Source organism: Silurus meridionalis, chromosome 18 (genome assembly GCF_014805685.1).
Source record: "Silurus meridionalis isolate SWU-2019-XX chromosome 18, ASM1480568v1, whole genome shotgun sequence".
NCBI classification, from domain to species: Eukaryota; Metazoa; Chordata; class Actinopteri; order Siluriformes; family Siluridae; genus Silurus; species Silurus meridionalis.
Genome location: NC_060901.1, coordinates 8,514,313 through 8,539,178, shown reverse-complemented (window position 1 = coordinate 8,539,178; position 24,866 = coordinate 8,514,313). Strand labels below are relative to the sequence as shown.

Genomic DNA, 24,866 nt, shown 5'->3' with positions numbered 1-24,866 from the left:
TCATTAGTAGTGGCTTCATAAGCGTGAATATGTGCAATAAAAAATGTGATTATTAATTAATCAATTTCTCTCCCCAATCCGTGATCTGATTGTTCAATTATGAATGAAAATGAGCCACTTAAACCAAGTCTGATCGAGTTACCATTACTGTATCACTGCATCCACACGCCACTCTTTAATATTCACTATTCACTATCAAAACCTGCGTTTTCTCTTCGTCTCTTTAAACCCCACTGGACCGAGTCCAGTTACATGAATGGTGCTGGACACGTGAGTTTGCCTCGATGTGGTCTCTCCTCGCAGAATTTCTCATGTTTTCTGTGGCAGTCGTCCAACAACCCTACGCCCCCCATCCCCCCCCCCCCCAACTTTCTGCTCCCTCTCTTTTTGCGCCTCTTGGTGCCCCTCCTCCCTCCCTCCCTCCATCCATCCCTCCCTCCATCCCTCTATGCATCCATCCATTTCTCCCTCCCTCCCCATATTATCCACCCACGGGAAAAGTCATTTTCGTCTTTTTTTTTTGAATAATATATATACCACAGCCCGGTCCACTTAGTAGAGTTGTTTCCGTGTGGGCAACAGAGATGCGTTTAAAAGGGGAATGTTTTTTCCTAAGCTGACCCCCGTGTACAAAAGCTTTTCCTTGAAGTTTTTTGTTTTGTTTTGTTGGGAACTCCGCTGAGTCCTGCGGCGCGCAGATCTGACAGCCTGCAAATGTCTCGGGTTCGTCCAGCATTCTCACTGATCGCTCTTTTTATGACCAGCGCCACCCCTCCCTCCACTCGAACCCCCGCCCCCACTCGAGTCTTAAGACGAGACGCTTTTCCCCGAGTGCCAAATACTCAAACGGGCAGCACGTGCAAATCGCGACAAGTCCAGGATCACGTTTTTTTTTTTTTTTTACATAGTTTTGCACCCCTTAACGTGCCTTGTTATCCGCCTTGGTTTATTCATCACCGTTATTCTCAGATCTTTACTCAGACTACAGTGGATCCCCCAACCCACCCACCCCTCCATCGGCCGTCGTCTCGTAATTGTGCAAGCAGGACGTCCGGTGCGCGACACGGAGCGCGCGCTCTGCAGGAGCACAGATCTACAGGAACTTCCCCGTTTGGCTCTGAGTCATTGCGATGAGCGCGCGCGGTGAGGAAGCCGCCGAAGCCTCGGGATCCCGCGAGCAGCCTGCTCCGGCCGCCGAGCCTCCGAAGAGAGGACCGGGAAGACCCAGGAAGCCACAGCAAGTCAGTGCAATTTTTTTTTTTTTTTTACAAGTCTGCACACATCCTTAAACCGCATTATAAATAATGAAACCTCGGTCACATCGGACACACACCCGTGCATTACACGAATATGTGCGATTTCGGACGTAGGCTGCAACTCACGTGCATTCAGCGCTGATTTGATCTAAAATTATGAATGCACAGCAATGTGGATAATAATGTTATTGAATAGATTTTGGTTTAAACGCGTTGTGGGGCACAACTTTGTAAATGCAACTCCTTATTTTGCGATGCTACAATAAATACCGGGGTCCTGCAAATCAAACTGATGATTCAAACAGTTTCTTAACAAAACAAAACAAAAACAAAAGTTGTCATGCACACACACACACACACACACACACACACACACACACACACACACACACACATATATATATATATATATATATATATATATATATATATATATATATATATATATATATATATATATATAATTTTATTTTCTTTAAAAAAAAAATTCTTAAATTTTTTTTTTTAACTACAAACAAACCATCGCACTTCTGAATAGTTTTGGTAAATGGTGCATGGAGCCTGCCGGTAATTTTGTGGAAGTTTGTGTTCTTTCATGGTTCGTTGGAATCACAGATTAGCGTATTGCATGCCGCCGGATGAAGTTATTCAGTTATCCATTGTGTACAAACTTTACGGTTGGAGGTTGCGTCTTTAACAATTGTTTTTACGCCGCCCATGACCGAGGCGCGACCTCCGGCGTTCTGCAGCTCAGATAAAGCGCCGCACATGCGAACTATTCTGCATGGACCTGTTGCATAGCCGCCTTTTTTCATTGCTTCTAGATTTCGTTGTACCAACTCAGAACCTGCTCACGTTCTCTAATGCAACAAATCTAAGCATAGTTTTGTCATGAACACGGATGATTCCACGCGCACGTTAAAGCCGTGATTCACTGTCTCAAGGTTCTCTGTGAGTCAGTCTTCCGCTTGTAATTAGATGTCGCCTGTACATGTAGGAGACACGAGGAGTTACATGCAAACCCACACATTACCATAAAAACAGTAAGTTATACTGCAGCTTTGGACTTGACCATTGAGGTAGAACTGGCGCGCTAAACAAACAAACAAACAAACAAACATACAAACAAACAAAAACCTGCGTCCAGCTGATATGTTCAAAAAAACATTTATCTACATTTCTGCTCAATCATTTGATACATATATTATAAATATATGATCTCAAAAGAGTTTTTACACCATGCATGTTTTTAACCCTTATTGATTATTTTTACCCCCCCCCCCCCACACACACACACACAGAAATTCTCATTCCCCCGAACCTCCTAATCACCCAAATGAACCATCAGATAAAGTAATATTTCTAAGTGTCCATAATTTGACGTCGACATGTATTTTGTTTTAAATAATTTCGTTTCTTAACAGTTAATTATTAAAGTAAAATGTTAAAGTTTGCAAATTGCAACATTTTAGACAAAGTGTTCTTTATTCTATTTGGAAATGAAATACTTTTGATATTATATATAAAACATTGTAGATTGTGTATTTATGCATTTCCAATAATTACCAATTTAAACGCATTTTAATACTTGTATACTCAGCCATAAAACATATAAAACCTTTGTTCTGCTTTTTGATGCATACATGCTGAACTTGTCTTCTAATTGAGAGCAGTGGGTAGTGAAATTAGTGATGGGGGCGGATTGGGAAACAGCTTTGTTTCCTGTTCTCATCTGCTGTGTTTACCGCCTTTTCCCTGCAGGAACCCACAGGTGAGCCTGTCCCCAAACGTCCCAGAGGACGTCCTAAGGGAAGCAAAAACAAGGGCCCTTCCAAAGCAGCACAGAAGGTAGGGTGCTCACTACTGCTGCACAGCTCTGTGGCATCTCATTCACCGTGATTGCGTATGAAAATACACAGAATCTCAGAAACTCCTTATACGGTTTTTTAACGCATGTGCTCGTACACACCATGTCTGAGAGGGTATCAGTAAGCAAAGAAGATCTTTCACATCAATACTTTTTAATCAGTTTAAGCCTGTGTGTGAAAATGTGCATATTTATGTGGTATGGAACTGCTTTCTTTAGTGCTGCAATTGATGCTTCATTGTTTGACCCAAGCTTTACTGTAAGCACATTGTTGCACATTTTAATTCACTACCCCACAGACACACACACATATCCATATTCATTTATGCAAAGAAAGACACTTCATTTGCTGTAATGCCTGCATCATAAGTACTACCTACTATATTTCTATTTGCAGAATTATATATATATATATATATATATATATATATATATATATATATATATATATATATATATATATATATATATATATAATATTATATAAATATTATATAATTAATAATAATACACACACACACACACACACACACACACACACACACACACACATATATATATATATATATATATATATATATATATATATATATATAATTATTATATATTATTATATTATATAATATTGTATATAATATATATCGTATATTGTTGAATCATATTCACACATACAAAGCTTTCCAAAAAAAGAAACAGGGTTGACTGTTGAACACTGATGAAATCTGTTTTTGTGTGGTCGGGTCTGGCCTGTTGTATATGGGTAATTCTCTCAACATTAGTTGCAGTCTTGGTTTAGATGTATTAGTGTGTGATTCTTATCCCTGAGCCATGGGGGAGTTTAGATGTCTTCATTTATCTGCTGGTGGTAGGGGATCAAACTCTGGTGATGACTCACTGACAGCCTGACTTGCACTCTTCCGCATTAAGGTACCACTGTAAACAGTCTTGGGCCCACTTTGAAAAAGCCATGCTCTTTTCTGCCAGCGTAATTCTGTTTCATCTCATTTGGCATTGTTATGATAAACCGTGAGCAGATAAATCTGCTAAGATAAAAGGAGTGGATTCCCTAACTCAAAACACTATTCAAAAAGTTTGCTCTCCCACCCAGAATTAATCATCTTCACCAAGTCATACTGATTGAAATAAAGTGTTCATCACCAGTTTAAAGGCAGAGCATAGCTTCACTGGGTAACCTAAACACAGTAGAGACTCCCTTTGAGGGTCCCTTTAACACGAATAAGGGCCTGGTCTGGGTGATGTCTGTGACTTGACAATACCTTGCATATAGACAAGACGCATTTCTTTCTTGAAAAATCGTTTGAACAGTTATAGAGTGGATGGGTGAAGAATAGGAGAAGAAAAGAGTTAAGGTGGAGTTAATTGACTTTCTGCACATCTAGGTGTGATATACCGATTTCGCAATGCAATTTGAAACATTTTATTAATTAAATGTTAATAATGCTGCACTTTACAGCTTTAAATAATCATGAAATTTTTAGTGCTATTAAAAAAATGATAAGCATCTGAATTAGGAATGCCAGAAACTGTATCATATAGAAAGATAACCTTGTTGGCTGTTAACACAGTGTTATTCATAAGCTAGCTCTGAACCACACACTCAGATCATCTGCTCAATGCATTGCATTACATGGTTCTAATGAAGAGATGGAATATTTTCCATAGAGCAGTCATTGTTAAACTTGATACATTGGACTCAGGGGGCTAATTTTAAACCCTCCTCTTACAATGTAAGGTCTGACAGGGCAAGTCTAATTCACCCAGACTCTACCTACCCCCTTAATCTGCAATGGCCTTGCCTAGCATACACATGTCATGTCAGGGAAGGGCGAGTAAAGGCTCAACATTGACTGCAAAGGCATACATTGTGGACACAAGACTAGGCTTCAAAGCCGGACAAGACATGCAAAACCATGATTAATTGATAAGGGTTTTAGTTTACAGACCATTAAATATCCTGATTAAATATGTACCAACCTGAACTGAGAACTGGGTACAGACACACAGATTGGTTAAAGAGACACAGGCAGATAGATACACACTGACAAATAGCGATAGCAAAAGAAAAAAAGAGTTCAAAGAACTGTGGATGACCTATGGGCTGATTTGTTTGTATTAGACTGAGCTAGAACTGTGGTGCATAGTTGAAGTGCATTAGTCTAGTGATTAACAGAACTGTTCACTCAAATCACAAAATGAAGTAACCCATCCTCTCATTTAAGAACTCGATATGCCGTGTCTGACACATGAAAGGTGCATGAGCTGGCTAAGCGGTCAGCTGAGTGGTGGTTGTGGTCAGACTTGGGGTGAGCCCTAAGAGACTGTGTCCTTCTTATGACACTTGCACAAAAGTTTTACATACGCTTAGGGCTTTTTTAAAAGTGTTCTTATTTAATACAAACAATTAAACAATGCATAGCCAGTAGTTTAAGACAGTAGTGATATTATTCTTTTTTTTTAAAGTACAAACCAGATTGAGCTGATACTGTATGTTACATATAAGGTTAGAATTTCTGTTTTAAAAGATGTATGCGAAAGACTTTAGATTTAAATATTTGATTTGTTGGGATACGTTTCTCAAAAGTATTGCAGCAGCAAGATCATTATTTATGAATGAGAACGATGACACCGAAAACACTTTCTGCCAGTTAAGATGACCCTAACATTTTTTATGCCTTCAGGAACCATAGTCTTTTTTGACACCTGTCCTTCCCCTTCCCAGAATTCAGCGATGTTTTATCATTTTGATAGGGTTTCCTTTCAGAGTGCAGCATTACAAAACCCTGCAGCCTGGGAGAGCACTTTATATTCTATCAATAATTGAGATGCTTCTTGTCTTGTTAACCGTCCACAGCTACTGTGACGGCGGGACTTTCTTGAGGCCTGTATGGTAAATGCAAAGGTGCTTTTGTGTCATCGCGTCTTGATTGTCTAAAAATGATGATTTCAAGGTAGCACCTTAATATGGTGCATCCATTCTGACTTTTGAGGGTCAATTAAATGTAAATCACATTTCAAATAAGAACAGAGCATAAGAGAGGTATTGAAGATTGCATATGGTCTAACGTTCAACCGTACAAATATATATACTTACTAAACACTAGTTAATCAGTTTTCCCTGATGCAACTGGCAAAATGGGGCAAGACAAATTAGATGATTCAAATGGGTGCTTGACAACTTTTAAATGGATAAAGGACATTTAGGAAATTGGAGTTATTCCATATCAGTACCTGGCTGTTACCAATAGGTCCTTAATGTGATCTAAAACCCATAACAGTCTGTTATGGTCCTTATCTCAGCACTGACTCTGACGATAATAGTCCTCTCTTTACATTCGCATAAAATTCCTTCAGTGAAATATTACGCTGCAAGATACACAGACATCTAATTGTCAGATACCTAGATACAATATACCTTACATAGACCCTCTGTTGCTACTTCGCTAACATACAATAAGCTACACACAACGTATTAAAATGTCCCTATACAAATTGAAATGTCTCAAAAAAGATACTTGGAATTTGGAAGAATTGAATGGGTATTAATTCAGTCACTAATGTTTACAGAAAGCTGAAACCACAGGGGAGAAGAGACCCAGAGGACGACCAAGGAAATGGGTATGTTGCACACTTTCCTTTGTTTTGATTATAGACACATTTTAATAATAGTTTTTAGGGTTACACCATACCCAAAAAGAATTTTGAAATATTCGGAACAGCTGATTAAACTTCAGATACACCTATCATGAAGATGTGAATGGTGAAAATGCTTTGATTTGGTTGGTTACATGTATTAACAATTAAAGCAGATATTCCGTGGCACATTAGATATGAGCTTCGTTATATAAGAGTGATGTCTTTATGACTTTAAACAGTTTCACAAAAACAGTGGGATTGCAGGAGAACATTTACACATTTCATATCAAAGCGTATTCTTCGGTCCTGATATTATTTATGAGCTTAAGGGTGTTGGCCTAAGCTATTTCAGCAGTTCTATGTGGATCAAAGAATATTAATCCTATGGTCCTTAAATTGGGGTTCAAGAAACATAGCCAGGTCTGTAAGGCTTTTTATTCAGTGGTGGAAATTACCATGTTTAAAGTTGAATAATTATAGTCATTAGCCTTTTTGACTGGACACTGGACTCATATGGGGAGGTAGTCCTATAAACAATGTTAATTAAAAATGGGATGATAATTCAATGATAAATGATAAAATGATAAAAAAGTTCCAATAATGTTTTCACCAATAAGTAGCCAAAACATTATTTTACACATTTAAAAGTCTGAATAGCTGGAATACGAGTACAAATGTAGATGACCAAGGGCCTCTGGAATTTAGTTTACACTTATGGAAGCCCCCCTCTACAAAAATGATTAGATTATGTTATGAATATTTTATAAATGATGTTTTATACACGCAATTTGTTTTACAACAACTAAACTTAATCTCCTACATTTGATTTGACTGTACAGTGTTAGTTGTATTAATTGGTATTAAATAGAACTTCTATAACTATATATTGCATTTAAGGAGTCAGATTTGACAAATAGAAGGATTTTCTTTTACGTGGAATTGCTATAAATCACTGCAATTTAATCCTTGTCTAGGCTTAAGGCTGTGCCTGGGAAACTGCCACAGGCCTTCCACTCAGCCTTGCCATGGCTTGCTTGCTCGTCAGCAAGTGCTTAATGAGATTGTACAAATGTTTGTATTATCTGTTAAAGAAAATATTTAGATTTCAGTTTAGACATCACACTGGCCACAGCTACACGTCAGCAATTCTGTAGACAGCTTAAAAACACGTTTATCAGCTTGTAAGTGACACCTTGATAGATTGATAGCCTGCAGGGAGAGAGCACACTGAACGGATATGAGGGAAATTTTGTATGTCAGTTTTTCTCTATGTATCTGTCTCTGTCTCTGTCTCTGTCTCTGTCTCTCTCTCTCTCTCTCTCTCTCTCTCTCTCTTTTTCTCTCCTCTCTCTTTCTTTCTTCGCATGTATTGTTGATGCATTTGTGGTTTTCTATGATGAGAACAATAGCATCGGTTCAGTTTCAGATGTGTTGGGTGCTGCATGAATCTTTGTTCAACTAGTTTATTAATAAGCCAGTGCAAGGGATTAAAAACTGTTTAGAGAATGACAAATATACAAATTCTTTAATACCATAACCAATGTTATGGAATCTAAATGGAAATCCCGTTGACTCAAAGCTCACTTTAATTGGTTGTTGTTCATAGCCAAAATGTGAAAACATTATATAATAAAAACCTAACCCTTCCATGCTAACAATATAGATCTTAAATGCAAACAGAAAAAAACCCCAAACAACCAAATGTTCCAAATTTGTAAGTTTGTAGCAATACAGTAAAGTGGCCAACTTTCTACAAGTTTTGTGTAGGGCTGCATCCAGACAATTTTTTAAAGACCATGTACATGTAGGAGTACATGGTTTAGGTACTGGCTGATACTGATAGCTATTCTTAGTCGCATTTCTGTGTGAGCTACTTGCAGAAAAAAAGTGCAACACCACCCTTCCATCTAAATGTTTTGGCAAAATTTTGCATTCACTTATCAGTTATGAGTAGATAAAAGTACATTTCTGATTATTAGTTCTTTTTTTTTTTACTTTTTTTAAAAAACCCATTATATTATCTGTTTATGTTTTAAGCATTTGTGTAATAAGCTTATTTCAGGAGTTACCAGAGTCACTTTCTGACAATCATCCCACTCTCAGCCTTGCAATCTTTTAAATCTACATTTATTAACTAATTATGAAATGAAGTGTTATTTTGTTTACTTTATAAATGACAATGCACTGCACATTCTGTAGATTTATAATGCTTGAAAATTTGTGGAAAATGAGTTCAAGAGGTGGGTTTTATGTGTGAAATATGTGGAATAATATGATAATTAATCAGTTTAATACGTATTATTTCTATCTCTACAGTAGCTGTGGTCACTTGAGTAATTTATAATCGCCACATGCTTTCATAGTTATTATAGAAACTTGGACCTGTACGTTTGAATGATTCATCAGTAAATGGCTAAAAATAATTGCATTTGTACTGGAGAAAAGCATGGCCTGGCTTACTATATCACCAAAGAATGCAATTTTTCTAACAGAGTAGGATAATAATGGACGTTTCACTGTGAGCATTTTTTTGAGGGTTTAACTGTTGCTGCTGCCACCCACTGCTAGAAACTTTGGACTGCCCTGATAAAAAGGGTCACGTTTATTGCATGGCTTTTCTGGATTGATGCCCAGAGGCGTGATCGGCTGCTCTTTCATGGTAGATGCTTATATGTTACAGGTAAAACTATTTACTGTGAACAAACACACACACACACACACATACACACACACACACACACACACACACACACACACACACACACACACACACACACACACACACACACACACACACACATTGATGCCAGTTCATCCTGGACAAACAAAGCATGAAATGAAATGTAAAAAATATGAAATAAATATAATATATAAAATATATACGTCTTGCACAGACAGGAAAATCATTACGTTGCATTACTTTAGCAAATATTTCAAACTTTCCAGTGGATCTATGAACTAATTGTAGAAAATCTACATTCTTTAGTAATGTTGCACAATGCAGCTGATTTTAAATGTAAAAATTTTGAAATTTTGTACCAGACATATAGACAGCAGCATATAACCTTCAGCACAAAAGAAATTAGTATAGCATTTTACAGTAATGGCCTCATATGATCACATCTTATAATTTTCTAATAAAAAGCCTTAAATTGACTGCCCATAAGTGTGCATGCTATGCATTAAACAGTTAGTTGGTGGGGGAAAAAGAAGCCCATTGCATGAGATGCAATACGAGCAGTTGCTTGTGTGGTCAGCTGGCGTGGCAGTACTTTTAACCCCCGGTAACAGAGTGAGCATCTACAATGAACCGAAGTTTATGAATGAGATTGAGTCAAGGAGGCAGCTTGCTATCAGAGCATGAGAGTGTCCACTTCAAGGCCTGCTTTTGTAGATGGGTCTCATTTATTCAAGGGCTGTGACTCACACAGAAATTGCCCATTATATAGTGTAGTCAGGGACAGAGCACCGACTTGTTTTCTTTATCCTCTCTTTTTTTAAATGAATGAACTGAAGGAATGCATGTTAACAGACCTGACCCCATGTATGGGTGGCTGTGTTGCTTTAACAGCCTGGGTTATAATTTGTTTGGTAGCTTTATTTTGTTACAGATGAATTGGCATTGCGCAGGCATCCACCATAGCCACATGGCTGCCTCCACATATACAGAGTGGACTTGTCAAGCCTTGCCATTCTTTTCCTGGATAAACAAGCCAGCTTTCTTCATTCAGCTACCACTCGCCCTCCTGGAACTAATTATAGCATATCCTTTTTAGCTACAAGGGGCCACTGGAATGTTTTCCTTTGCCTCCCCCCACCACCACCAGCCATCCCCAACCCTCCTAAATGGTTAATGGAAGAAGGTGGCTCTGGCCACCAGAAGGGAATGAAAGTAGTATTTAGCCACATCTACCCCAGAAGAGACCAGGAATGCATACGTCTCGCCGGCAAGTTAAAAAAACAATTTGAAATTGAAATCATAAGGAAAACCCCAATACCTCCTTTAGCCTCTTAACACACTAGTCACTGTCCTCCCTTTGTAACATGTTCAAACAAAGCAATCTTGCGAGCTGTTACAGCATGTTCAGATCAAAAAGTTTGAGAAGGAATTTTAAATATTCTTATAAAAGTTTAAAGAAATGCATTAATATAATAGCAAATACCTCAGGATTAAAGAAACACACACACTGTGCTCAAGCATGATTCTCATGAGATCATATTGGTGCATGACATTTCTACGATAATTCTGTGCTAATACTTGACGCTAATAATTTAATCTTTATTGTATTCTCTATTTCAATTGTCTAGTAGAAATTTTTCTTTTTTGCAAATCTGATTTTGTTTGTTTCTAAATTTTCACACCATGTTGCAACTGGAAAGGCAAATAGAATTGTACGCTAGTGTTGATGGATATGAGTCACATAACTATTGTCCATTTCTTGGATAACTAAAGACATTTTTTCCACAGGTGGCATTGATATTTAGAAGTTTTCTAAGCAGCAATAGGAATTTTCCTCCCCAGGGTGATAAGCAAAGAGAGCTGTGTTAGCCAAGACCTTGAGAAGCTGATTTAGAATAGAATGTCAATATGATTCTGTCCTGTGCAACATCACACTGTGCATCACACATTTACTCACCACCCAAAAGCATATTCTTAGACATGGGATAATTTACCATTGATGATTCTAGTGATTCAGAGGGTGACCTTTCCCTTTTAACCTATAATGTTTTGGCATGCGTTTTGCAATTTTTACAAGCATTTAACAAGTCCTCAAATCCAGCATCTGTGCTGCTAGGTCATTCTGTTTAAGCATGCCAGAGCCCTGATTTACAGTCTCCCTCTTCCTTTTCCGAGTGTGCATCCTGCACAGGTGCTGAGATGGACAAGGTCCTCTGTGCCAAGCGGACAGGCTCCACAGTTGGCAGGGTGAGGAAGAATCTTTGTCCTCAAACAGCTAGCATTAATCAGTTGTGCATAGCAGCTCCCCCTTTCATGCTGCCAGCTGGCTGTTGTCCATTGAGGTTTATGCATTTGGTTTCCTCACCAAGCAAGCAAAACTACAGTGGAGAGGGAAGCGCTTTCTCTCTTTCCTGGGCTTTTCGACCCCCCCTAACTTGCTAGTAATGTCACTGTTGAATTTTTAGCACTTGACCGCATGGCACACAACCTGTCTATTTGTTTCCATGGAAATAAATGGTGAGGGGGCAAGAACAATTCATTTTTAACTCATTGTGTTTTCTCATATAAGTCGCTCTGTCAGAAACAGTGCTGCCACCATACAACCAGGACAAATAACCTAAGAATGGATATAAGAAAGCCATCAGCAGCCTTTATTGCCAAGAATTCCTTTGATATGAGGTATAAGACAAGATCTTGATCTAAAGTGCCCTTTCAATCACCAGATGCTTTGTTCCATTTTCCTCAATAAGTTTCCTCAACTACATCCACTGAACTACTCTACCCTTTAGTAAATCAGCCACCCAAACACAACTGAGTCTGGGTATAAGTGAAAGGAACAGACACCATACATGGTGATTACCTATAGCCATAAAATTCTTTCACCTTCTGCTTGAAATGAAGCCAATGCCAATTCAAGTTATGCAGGGAGACATAAGTCATAGCAAATCTAACACCAGTGAGACCCCTACACCTTGCAAAAGGCAGAAGAGTAAGTAAATGAATGAACAGGGGGCGTGGGGTGTGGGCGGATGGGGGCGTAAAGGAAGTACTCTCATCTAACACAAGGCTGTGCTGCTCTTGGCTATGGGACAAACAATGTTGGCAGGTGGTGAGGAGCAGAATTAGAGCTCAGGGAAATGGGAGGGAGAGTCCGGCAGTGGGGAGGAGGCGGATCAGTGGAGTAGATGAGCGCTGGGACTGGGATTCTCGAAGCTTGGTGAAATAGCTTGGAAAACCCTCAGTCCCTGCCAAAGTGTGAAAACCTTATTTTTTGTTTTGTTTTTTGACACACACACACACACACACACACACACACACACACACACACATATATATATATATATATATATATATATATATATATATATATATATATATATATATATATATATATATATATATATATATATATTCGGTGTCAAAAAATCAAAAATGTTTATTTATAAATATAAAATATATTTTGTTTTAAGAGTTCTTTACCCCATTGGGGTTTCTGGTCAGTGATCTGTAGTTAACCCAGAAGCATGGCAGATCTGTGACTCTCTGTGCTCTGTGTGAGCAAAAATCACTGATTTGGTAGATGATGAAAAAATCATATGCCAGCTATTAATTACTTACATACATAAGCTCAGAGCTCTGCACAATTGTTGGTGTCACTCTCCACCCAGACATCCTGCCTCATATTTTTTGTATTATTGCCAGCCAGGGGTGGCAGTAATCTCGAGCTTTTTTAAACACATAAACAAGGATGAGACCTGTATAATAAGTTATTTTATTTCTGTGGTCTCTTTCGCCACAAGGACCACTTGGACCCTGGTTTTTGCTGCATAAGTAGGAATGTTGGCCTCCACTGGGTCAATTTTGATTTGCGAAATCATTTAAATTATCTGCACTTAGGATAATTTAGCAATAAGCAGCACAAATCATATTAGCTATGCAATTAGCTCCTGTGCACTGAATGATTGTGAGAGTCAGCATTATAACCTGTGAGCACCTTGAGCTCTTTCCTACATTCTGAGTTTTTTTTTTGTCTATTCTGCCGGCTTTCCCCCAATATTTATTCTCTTGTACCTTCCATCCTGCAATAGATTTAGAGCTGAATTTATTGCCAGATGGTCTATGTAGAGTGTGAGCTCTTTGTCCATATCAGACATTTGCAGGACTCTATTTAGATTTTCACTGGCTGATTTTCCATCTTACCCTAAAACCCGTGATTGCTAACAGTTGGCCATGATATCGAAAGGGAGACCTAGTAAACCTTCACTATGGGCATAAAACTGTTATGTAAACACATAGGAGTACACAAACACTGAATAAAAGGTTGCACCATTTATGCTTTTAAGTTTCTAGCTTTTTGTTAAGAATATATTATGTTTTGTCTTTGGTCAGATTCTGTCATTTATACATTTAAAGTTAATTATTAATCAATGAATCGTTTTTATTGTTTCCACAGAGGCATTTACCTCTGTGTAATCATCTGACAAGATTGTACAAGGTTGTGTTAATCTACAGTCTGGGTGAGAACGAAATCAGCCTTTACTTCATATGTGTATACAGCCTTTACTTCATATGTGTATGTGAACTGTCCTGTGACAGTTAGTGGTGCTATTTATTTCATTTGCACAAAAGAACGAATCCATGACAAGCACTTTGTTATTAGATGCGCTCGTACTATCTACACCAAACATGAATGCACTCATCCAGTTATGTTATATAGTCAGTGTTCATATGTGTTGTGTTGACGTGAGAAAAGGAAGTGAGGCAGAGAAAGGGATAACAGGGGTGGCAACTATGTTTGTAAGAGCAGGGAAAGGTATGTGGCCTGCATTATTGATGGTAGTCTACACAATCCATTGCCTCTATCAGTTTAAGGCCCCTCATGTGCTGCCTCTGTTTCCTGTTGGGGAATTGCTGGGCTGACACAGGGCTGCTGTTGTGAATTCTTTCACTGATGTCTTTTATGCAGAGCCTTGTACACAGAAAATGTCCTTAAAAAAATGTATTGATGTAACAAACTTGTATTTACATGTTCAATAGCATTTTTAAGACTATAGAAACTAAAATAATGATATTATCAAAAATCGATCATGAGAAGAAGAAACAATCATAGAGATACACAAAATTTCACACTCTTGTGGCAGTGCAAAGCAGGAGATTCAAAGCATTCACCTCCTACTCCAAACCGAAAATACAGACAGTTAGTTAGTCAGCTGCAGTGTGTGTAGCTACTGTGATTAATGCACAGAAAGATTGAGTTACACAGAAAAAAAGTCGAGGGAAACAAGCAAAATGAGCCTTCACTAAACAAGACAAATAGAAATAAGGATAAAGATTTACACGCTCAAATAAAAAAGTAGAAAATCAGCCATTGAGCTTTTGGGCTCATCCAGTATGCCCTGCTGTAAGACAGACATTGTGTAAGTAAACATAGCACCCTTTGCTAAATAGTGTTTTTTTCCCCCATGTTTCCCACCACACTTCTGCTGTTCTTCAGATTCTATTAAAACATAGTGGGGATTCATGTTATTAGCATATTTTTGCCACTGCCAATAGGACACAGAACATGAGTTGTTCCAGGAAACACAGGTTAATCCACAACATCTGCATCATTCAGCTTACTAAGGGTGGAGATGTCTGCTCCTTATGGATTCTCTCCCACTCAACTCTTATTCCTCCAAACCTTATTCCTGAACAAAACCACAACTGCATCTTATAGTTCAAAGAACATATGGTCTCTTATATGGTATATAGGTAGCTATGAATAACTTGCACAGCTATCAATAACAACACAGGATTTGTGTTGCAGAGACTGACAGCCTGCAAAAAAACAAAACCCAATTAAAATGGCAAGGAACTAAAAATGATTACGAGATACACTATTTGATCCAATAAGACTTAATAGGAACCCTCATGACAACAAAAACTTAAATTGTGTGGAACTTAACTTAAACCTGAATTATAGTGCTGCCCATGACCCCGCTCCCCTTTGAAAAACTCTGGGAACTGATTTCACTTCAAACAGCAGAGGCTCCTAAACGGAGAAGATCCAATTTGCGCCTTTCTTTCCCTCCAGAACACCCCCTCCTAAAAAAAAAGAAAAAAAATCTTAACAAAAGACTGCTTGTCCTGCCAGGAATTTTCCACATTCCTCACTCTGGCAGACATTTTTCTCCTTTACAATGGGCCCTTCGGCAATTTCCCCTAATCGTTGGGTTTAGCTCTACTCTGATAGGTGCCATTCATAGTACTATTTGGTAGCGGAGTGTGGTTGATTGGGAAATGGAGAAGAGAGGAATGGAGGGTTGGATGGAGGTTTGTTGGCTGTGGAGGGCTTGGATTTCCTGGCTGTAGAACCTTTTCAGGATCAGCCGTAATAGTGAAGGCATTCCAAAAGAAATCACAAAGCTGACGTTGTGCCACCCCTGCACCCGGGAGATGCCTGGCTCCTTTTCTCCATTTCCACCTTTACTTTAATTTAACATGTGGCCTTTATTCGTAGAAGTGGTGGGGGAGGGGAGGGACTTAGTTACTGGGTGGCTCGTCCGTGGGGTCTGCCTCGACTGAGGGAGTCCTTGGATAGGTTTGCCTCATCAAATCAGGCAGTGTTTTTTATTTTTCCTGTCTTTGTGGAATTCTTGTCAGCGGCCCTAAGGAGAGGCTATGTTTTAAAAAAAAGATTTTTGCGCAAACACAAACCATGTGTTCTCAGTTTAAAGTGAACATGAGCTGCACTCGTGCTTTCTAGACTTTGTCCTCTATTTTATTAGCGCAAGGGAAAAATGTGTGGTCTCTTTACAATAAAAAAAAATCTTTCAATAATTGCACAGTATTACCGAGTTTCTGTTTGTAATTGGCATGCTTTAATAATGTGATAACATTTAGAGTCTAAAGAAAACTACAGTATACATCATCCACCACAGCTGATTATAGCAGCCTGCGTCACAAATCCAAAGTATTGGGAGTTGATGTTTTAAAAGAATAATATATTTATTATTATATTTATTATTTAAATAATAATCATTTTAAGAAAATCTTTCACTCTATCAATGGTAGAGCACCACAAGCCATCCATGTCAGGAGCAGCTATTTCTGTGGTTGGGAAGGCATCCTCTCTCTCTCTCTCTCTCTCTCTCTCTCTCTCTCTCTCTCTCTCTCACTCTCTATCTACTGTTAATTAAACTTTTTTGACATCATGTATGCAGAGGTCATTAGTGTGATGATAAGTTACACATCTGAGGAGGCATGTGACCACTTAATCAGATAGTAAATGTTGCCTGGAGAACAGTGGAAAAATATCTTGTGATAGATGAAAATGTACTCATTGATTATTTTTTTTTATTAAAAAAGTGTTAATTCAATATGCCAGACCTTTTTGTTTGAAGTTCTGATATCAATGACAACAAATACCTAAATACCCAGTGTGAGAATGCTTCCTTTTGCTCTGTGCAGTGTGCGGCTTCAAACTGTTCCAGCATGCTCTTCTCTAGAGCTGCTAAGACTTGCACTTGCAAGTTCAATGACTATCATCTCACTATTTCATAAGTCAGAAACTTCTAATCATTACTTGTACCTCTATACCCTTGCATAATCCCTTTGTGCAACCTTTGCACATGCCTATCTTCACCCTTATTAAATTAGAAAGCTGGGCAAATATGGACTTCAAGCGACCCACAATGTGGGTGTCTTCAAGTTTGCCACCAATTCAATGAGTTGTCACATGTTCAAAAAGCATGCGCTGAGAACACACAGAGGACAAGGCAAGATTACACAAGAATTGACTCGTAAATTCTTTGAAATCCAAGAGGCATGAATCATTGCCAAGGTATTCTAAAGTGAAGATCTACCACTTCACAGGGAGGGGTAAAACTATTGACAGCAGAAGAACAGTAGGAGGTCTGCTCTTTCCTTGCTTTTTCTTCATGCACTGGAATAGTGAAAGAGATGGACAGGTTTTTATTGCCAGCAAAGCTACACCCACACAAAATGTGCCTGGAAAAGTTCATGCCTGTCTCGTCATCTGGAGAGGGGGTGACAAACTGATTATCCTGTTTTGTCAAAACTTGAGAAGGGGGCCGTCATTGCAGATGAGAGTTAACTGGCTGTTGAAGAGCTCACTTATCTTGTTTTGCTTTATTCATTTGACAAACATAAGTGCTCTGCTGAGAACTGTGGAGGATTTTTGTGCCCATTGAAGGAGAGTGTCACTGTTGTCTGCATGTTGTTGTTTTTTTTTTTGTTAAAGCAAAGCGGCCTTTAGCATGAACTAAGCAGTGATATGTTTTCTTTTGTTTTTTCTTTTTTTACCCCATCGCTCTGGTGAGCTTTCTTTGATGTTATCATTCCTGAGCATGGTGTGTATGTTTCAGCCATCCACCAAGCAGTTGTGACAAGGCATGCAAAACACTATAAGCTGGGAAATCAGGCTATGGCATGTCAGATGGCATGGGCAAAAAAAGGAATCTCAAATCTTAATTCTCCTGAAAAAACTTTGGTCACTATGACAGTAAAATGACCAAAGCGTAAACTAACCATAGCGCAGAGTGCAAATTTCTATATTATAATTCAGTGTTGATACATAGATTTATTTTGTACATATTTGAAAAACTCTAATGCATATACACAATGGGTAATATACACAGTTTAAAAATACAATTTTGGTGTCTTGCTCTGTGCCTCAGTTATTTATATATATATATATATATATATATATATATATATATATATATATATATATATATATATATATATATATATATATGTGAAAAGTATTGGAATGTTGAATGTTTACATACCTAATGCTTAACTAACATATATTATATTATATAACATAATTTATTATTGGCATAGATGTTTTATATTGACAAATAAAATTATATTTAATATTTTGCCCCTACAAGGTTCAGTCTTAACTACAAAAATCAACTGGTAAAATGGTACGGATATCACGTAATTCCACCTTACATGGGATTTATACCTGATCAATGGTTTCTCAGCAATGGTGACAAAAATCTAAAATTACAGCTTTAAAAGCTACATAAACAAGTGTTGACTTGCAAATATGTTAGTAAGTGTCTAGTAATTCATAAAGCCCTAAGAACATTATTAGATACAAAAGACAATTTTGGTGTTCATTTGTTTAATGAGGACTGTGTTTTTTGATCTCAGGTTACACCAATTTCCTCCATGTTAAATTGCAAGAGTACATTTTCTCACAAGTTAATTAGCTATTGTCTGAAATGTCATTCCTCTTGCGATCAGTTAGGGAGGAGTGTGGGGCTGTGAGAAATGTGTAACTGTAACACCACTGGACACTTATTGACCAGTGTTTGCCTGTTTGTCATGACTGAAATGGCTCCCATTAAAATGTGTAATTAAGACATCTTAACTTGGAAATTATTAACCCTTGAATTTACAACCTGGACAGAAATAGAAAATACTTTTTTTTGTTCTGTCAGGCAGGATCAAAATAACCCAACTCATCTTACCAAGAGTGTCAGTTATCCTCAGTAATATAATGGGATATGTATTTCAGCTTGGTGGAGAGCCAATGCCCTGTGCCATGTGGAGTTCATCACAGGATTGCCTGCATTCAAGACGAGTGCCAGAATGACAATTGATTTGTACTGCATTATCTCGAAAGGAAGTCGATCTGGGAAGGGCTTTCCAAAGATAGCTGGGTAGCAGAGGAGGGAGAGTGGGGGAATAGACTGCATTCTTTCTCGGGGGTTGAGTTTCAACACTGATGGGGCAGTTGCCTCTGGGGCTCCTTCTGCTGATCTCTTCCTTCTCTGGGAACACATCTCTGGTTCCTTTAGCTTTGGGCTGCACACAGTGTGTGTGTGTGTGTGTGTGTGTGTGTGTGTGTGTGTGTGTGTGTGTGTGTGGTACATTGGGGGGGTCCCAAGGTCACCAGGCCCACTCAGCTCTGGCCCACATCTTAAACCAGCACCCAGAGTGTCAGCTCCAAGCGACTTCAAAGTAGAGCTTCAGTCTTGTGAAAGACAATGCCAAGATTTCCCCTTTTGTGCAGATGGGGCAGCAGGGAAGGAGGTGGAGGGAACATTCTGAGCCATAGAAAATGAGGGGCCTCTCTACCTATAGAGCTCTGGTTTCAAATAGTGTTTGTCCTGAGCTACATTCCACAGTCAGTGATGGGGAAGAGAGCTGTGGGAACTTACTCTTCACATGGAGATTTACCACGGCAAGTTTATAGAGGTGTTAAGAAGTAAAACGCATAAAATGACTTTTGAGACAAGTTTTTAAAAATTTTCTCGAATGTTTTGTATCCAAACCATTTTATTTTAGTAGCCTTCACTGAAGGTCTATTATCACTTCAGCCTTCTAATATGTAACTGTATGTTTTGCCCACTCAGGTTTCTTTTTGACTGAGGAAAATTTACCTTTTAGCCACTTTCAAGTTTGATGTATAAAAAGACAAAATATTTAGTTTCTTGAGTGGTAAAACAGTTCAGTTAGAGTTAACATAGTAACATAAACTTCTCATATATGCACATTGCTAATTTATCTCCACAATAAAGTTTCTAGTGCACAATTGCCATTATTATTAACACAATTATCTTAAATTTTATTTTCCTGATGTTAAATTGAGAAAATGTACTGATAAAATGTATCTTCCAAGACAATGTGTACAAATAGAGCAGCTAAGAGCAGCTAGTTTTGCAAATCAGCTTGTACGTGACCTATAATTCTATATTGCACAAATGAATCAGACTATAATTATGATAACTGCCATTAACCATGATAAAATCTGGTATTAGTTTTTAGTACACAGACACAATTATTGGAGCTATTTGTCTACAAAGAGGTGGTTATCAAGTATCTGAATTGTTGTTTGACAGTTCCACAGCTTGAATTTGCTTACTCCTTCGTCTCAATTTCCCTTTATCAACACACACTCTACTCTCAGGTCCATCCGGTGCTGACATTTACTACGTTACAGCCTGCTAGCATTCTGGCAGGAACTGGCACAAAATACACCAGCTGTTCCAAACAATCCAGCGTAGTATGTGTGTGTGTGTGTTCTTGCAGTGGCTAGCTTTAGTTGCAAACACAAGGGACTCTCAGGGCTTTTTTTTGTTTCTGGAAGAGCAGAAGACTGCTCAGCTGTCTGCTTAGAGTCTTAAAGCCCCTTCCGGTGGGGTGGCAGTGCTTAGTGGGTGTGATGTAACACTAGGAGGGCACAATCTGCGCTTTGTTCACTCACCCATTTGCCCACTATGAAGGCTCTGCTGTGTTTTGGCCCCCTTCCTGTCTAATTTAAGGTTAGGTGCTAGGGTTTAGGAGTTTTAGGTGTGGGTAATGTTGGTAGTGATGGGTACACTTCTATTTGGTAGACAGCCTTTCTCTGTACGAACAAACTACCAGTGCTACGAATTGTGGAATGATAAATGATAAATGATTTTGATAAAATTATAAATACAAACAAATAAATATATAACCATTTCTCTTTTTGTTTCTCTTGCAGCCACAACAAGTGGTCCAAGAAAAGCCTGCTCAGGTATGTAACCAAAATTATTATATTTATGCTTACACTGTACATGCATTATCTAATTGCTCTCACACTCTACTTCAGTTTTTATGTAACCAAAAGATTTGTTTTTAGAATATCCCGCACACACACACAACTCTCACACCTATTTCAAAGCATGAGATTGTATATAGCTCAGCTGTACACAGTACAATGTACACAGTTTGTCTAAAATGAGGCTGGAAACTCAATGTCATTACGTCAGAGGAGATTGTTCTAGGCTTTTATTCATGTTTTTACATTTACAAGACTCTTACTTAACAGTGTAACTTTTTCTTTAACCAGAGACCCACAAGGTGAAATATTAGTGTCAATTTAATGTTAACTGCAGTGAATAAAGTGAAAGATTTCTGATATATAATTTTCTTGTGTCCTCACTGATTGATATTAAAATCTGACCTAAATGATTAGATAATAGTCCTTACTTTAATGCATTAAAGACAAATATGAATTTAAATGAACGCATCAGCTGAATTCAGAAATAGGATGATAAAAATTTCTTTGCCTTCAAATAATTTAAAATGAGAAATTAAAGGATGTATGCAAACAGAGGTTGTGTTTATTAGTGTGGGAAGTTACCTATGGAAAGTAATGAATAGGTAAGAAATTCTTTCTCCCCTCCTTTGTTCGCTGGTGCGAACCATTTTACGGTGGGAATGCATAACAGCAGCCTGATTTGTTGCTGTGTGGGAATGTACAAGCAATGATGAGCACTGGCAACAGGAGCTTTAGCCCTAATGCACACAGACACACACACACAAACACACACATATATACCTGTAGCTTTGTTTTAACCCCAAGTTAAGCATGGCCTACTCACTTAAAATAGAAATGACAGCTTTACAATTTTATCATCTGAGTTCATAATTGATCACAGATTGAGATGTTTGCTGGACATTTAAACGCTTGCAGTTCTTTTTTGGTAGTCCAACTTCAATTGTACACATATAGCTCAAACTTTTACCTACTACATTGTTTTGTTCTTTATAATGCCTTGTCCTATTTAAGGAGAAAAAAATGAGTGTTATTCATTATATTTACTTTACAACCATCTATAATCCAACAATATAAACAGTATGTTTCTATCGATCCATGCTTAATATAAGGGATAGTATTCCTCAGTTACCTATCAATTATATATATATATATATATATATATATATATATATATATATATATATATATATATATATATATATATATACAGTACAGACCAAAAGTTTGGACACACCTTCTCATTCAAAGAGTTTTCTTTATTTTCATGACTATGAAAATTGTAGATTCACACTGAAGGCATCAAAACTATGAATTATCACATGTGGAATTATATATGGGATTATATACATAACAAAAAAGTGTGAAACAACTGAAAAATGTCATATTCTAGGTTCTTCAAAGTAGCCACCTTTTGCTTTGATTACTGCTTTGCACACTCTTGGCATTCTCTTGATGAGCTTCAAGAGGTAGTCACCTGAAATGATCTTCCAACAGTCTTGAAGGAGTTCCCCAAAGAGATGCTTGGCACTTGTTGGCCCTTTTGCCTTCACTCTGCGGTCCAGCTCACCCCTAAACCATCTCAATTGGGTTCAGGTCCGGTGACTGTGGAGGCCAGGTCATCTGGCGCAGCACCCCATCACTCTCCTTCTTGGTCAAATAGCCCTTGATGCCTTCAGTGTGACTCTACAATTTTCATAGTCATGAAAATAAAGAAAACTCTTTGAATGAGAAGGTGTGTCCAAACTTTTGGTCTGTACTGTATATATAGTCATTTTGAAAAGCTGCGGATGGTTCATGTGTTTCGCAGAAAGCAGGGGTTAGCATTCACATACCCATGTTCAGAAAAGAGCCAAGACTGATCCCTCACATGTTCTTTCTCTTTTCCTCACTCACTCACACTCTCTCCTTCTCTCTCATTCATTCTCATTCCTATAGAGCATTTAAAGATTGATTAATAAAGCCCTCAAAAGTGGCAGCATTTAGAGTGTGTAAATGGCTGTTGTTTGTGCTTTGTAGGAAGAGGAGGAGGAGGAGGAGGCAGAGGGCTCGCCCGAGGAGGACTAAACAACCACATCATTTTACCTCTACCTCATCCAGCTGTCAGCTCTCTTCAAGGGAAAAGACTGCCTTGACCACTGCCTTGTTGTTGGTTTTTTTTTTTTTAGGTTAATTTTTGTTTGTTCTTGTTTGTTTCTTTTGTTTTGGTTTTGTTTTTGTGATCAGCACACAAAACCTCATAGCATGAACTCGGGGCAAAAAACACAAAAACACAACAACAAAAACAACAAAACACAACCATTGTGCAGAATTATGATTCTGCTCAACTCCGCATTCCAAACTGCTGTAACACAGAGGTGCAGGGTTTAGCCATGTTGGATGTGCTGCTGTTGCTGTTGCTCTTGCCACACACACACACACACACACACACACACACACACACACACACACACACACACACACACACACGCACACTCAGATATTTCAGGCATTCTGCAAACGAGAAAGAAAACCTGGTTTAGTCATTTGAAAAGTTTGTGGTAGAGCCTCCAACAGATACAGCGACTCCATCTCAAGCGCACATACATGGAGAAAGCCCTTTATTTCTGTGTCACACCACCAAAGACAGGGGAGAAACTGAACAATTCTGGTTTTATCGATTACATTTTAGAACAATCTAAGATGCAGCTTTTTATCTTGACCTCTGAGAAAATTCCAGGTTAAATTATATTATAGATTATATTATTATGAGAGGTTATAATTGTAGGTTATATAGTTTTGTGATACCTTGAAATGAAAGAAAAATGGTCTGGTGTCACTAATAATGAAGAACATTGTGCTTAATGTACTCAGAATAAAATACACTAAAGAATAAAATACAAGAAAAATAATTATGTACAAAAACGCCCCAATGCAATTATGTAGACTTTGTATAATGCGTACAAATACTAGAACGTCCTTATCACTAATCCTTATCATCGAGCAGCTCCATAAAGCAAATTGTGAATATTTACACATGCACATGAGTACAGGATGTTAATAAATAGTATTTTAGAGCTTTTCAGGGTAATAAAAAGTCACAATTGAAGGCAAATAATATGAAATTTGGATCATAAAAAGTCTCAATTGAAAATTCTTCACTAAAAACACAATTAAGCTTTACTATATTTGCCTTAAAATAAGCCCAGAGTTTGTTCAATTTAATACTGCAGACCTCTTTTTGTGTTGGGGGACAAAAAAGACAGAGTTGGTTTGGTGTGTTTTCCCAGCCTGTCTTCGGTGGTGAGCTTAAAAAAAAACGAGACAAAATGTACTCCTGCAAAATGTAAACGAGACACAAAAAGTCTCTAACAGTACTACAGAACAATCATGACGCAATCTACTGTACATACACAATCCTGGCATCTTCTTAACCATACTACATGTATAGATTTGTTATTGTGTTTCAATCTGTTTGATCTCTTTTGTAAAAATATAGCTTTAAAAAAGACAATATTCAATACGTTCACATAAAGGGAAGTATGTCATCACATTCTGACTCAAAAACTGAACCTCAAAAAAAAAAAAAACGTAATTCACAGGAAAGAAACCACACTATACCTCAAGACACACAAGATACATGAAGCACAGTGACCTTGGAAGATTTCAGGGCTTCGATCCCATCGGCACTGTTGCCCATGAAATATCTCCTCACCATATCAAAGCTACCTCCGATTTCTTCACCCAGCGAATCAGCTTGTGAGACACACGCTGCTATAAACTACTCATTACTCAGCAGGGGATGGCAGTGAGTGCCAATGTAAAAAAAAACCTTCTCTGAATGCCTGTAATGATAATGTGTGATGGCACAGAGAAGCTCTGCAAATG

The 24,866-nt window shown here is 38.0% G+C and overlaps 1 protein-coding gene across 2 annotated transcripts; it reads left to right on the top strand.

The window, feature by feature from the left end:
- Positions 1-1,026: 1,026 nt before the first annotated feature.
- On the top strand, positions 1,027-24,594 carry hmga2 (high mobility group AT-hook 2). Of its 2 annotated transcripts, XM_046874355.1 has the most exons (6): positions 1,027-1,241; positions 3,018-3,104; positions 6,709-6,759; positions 13,911-13,974; positions 20,943-20,975; positions 23,019-24,594. In XM_046874355.1, the coding sequence occupies exons 1-6, from the start codon at positions 1,131-1,133 to the stop codon at positions 23,132-23,134; spliced, it is 462 nt and encodes a 153-aa protein (XP_046730311.1). In that variant the 5' UTR covers positions 1,027-1,130; the 3' UTR covers positions 23,135-24,594. The 2 variants fall into 2 exon arrangements, with proteins under 2 accessions (XP_046730311.1, XP_046730312.1); XM_046874356.1 differs by lacking the exon at positions 13,911-13,974 and having other exon boundaries at positions 1,029-1,241.
- The last annotated feature ends 272 nt before the right edge of the window (positions 24,595-24,866 follow it).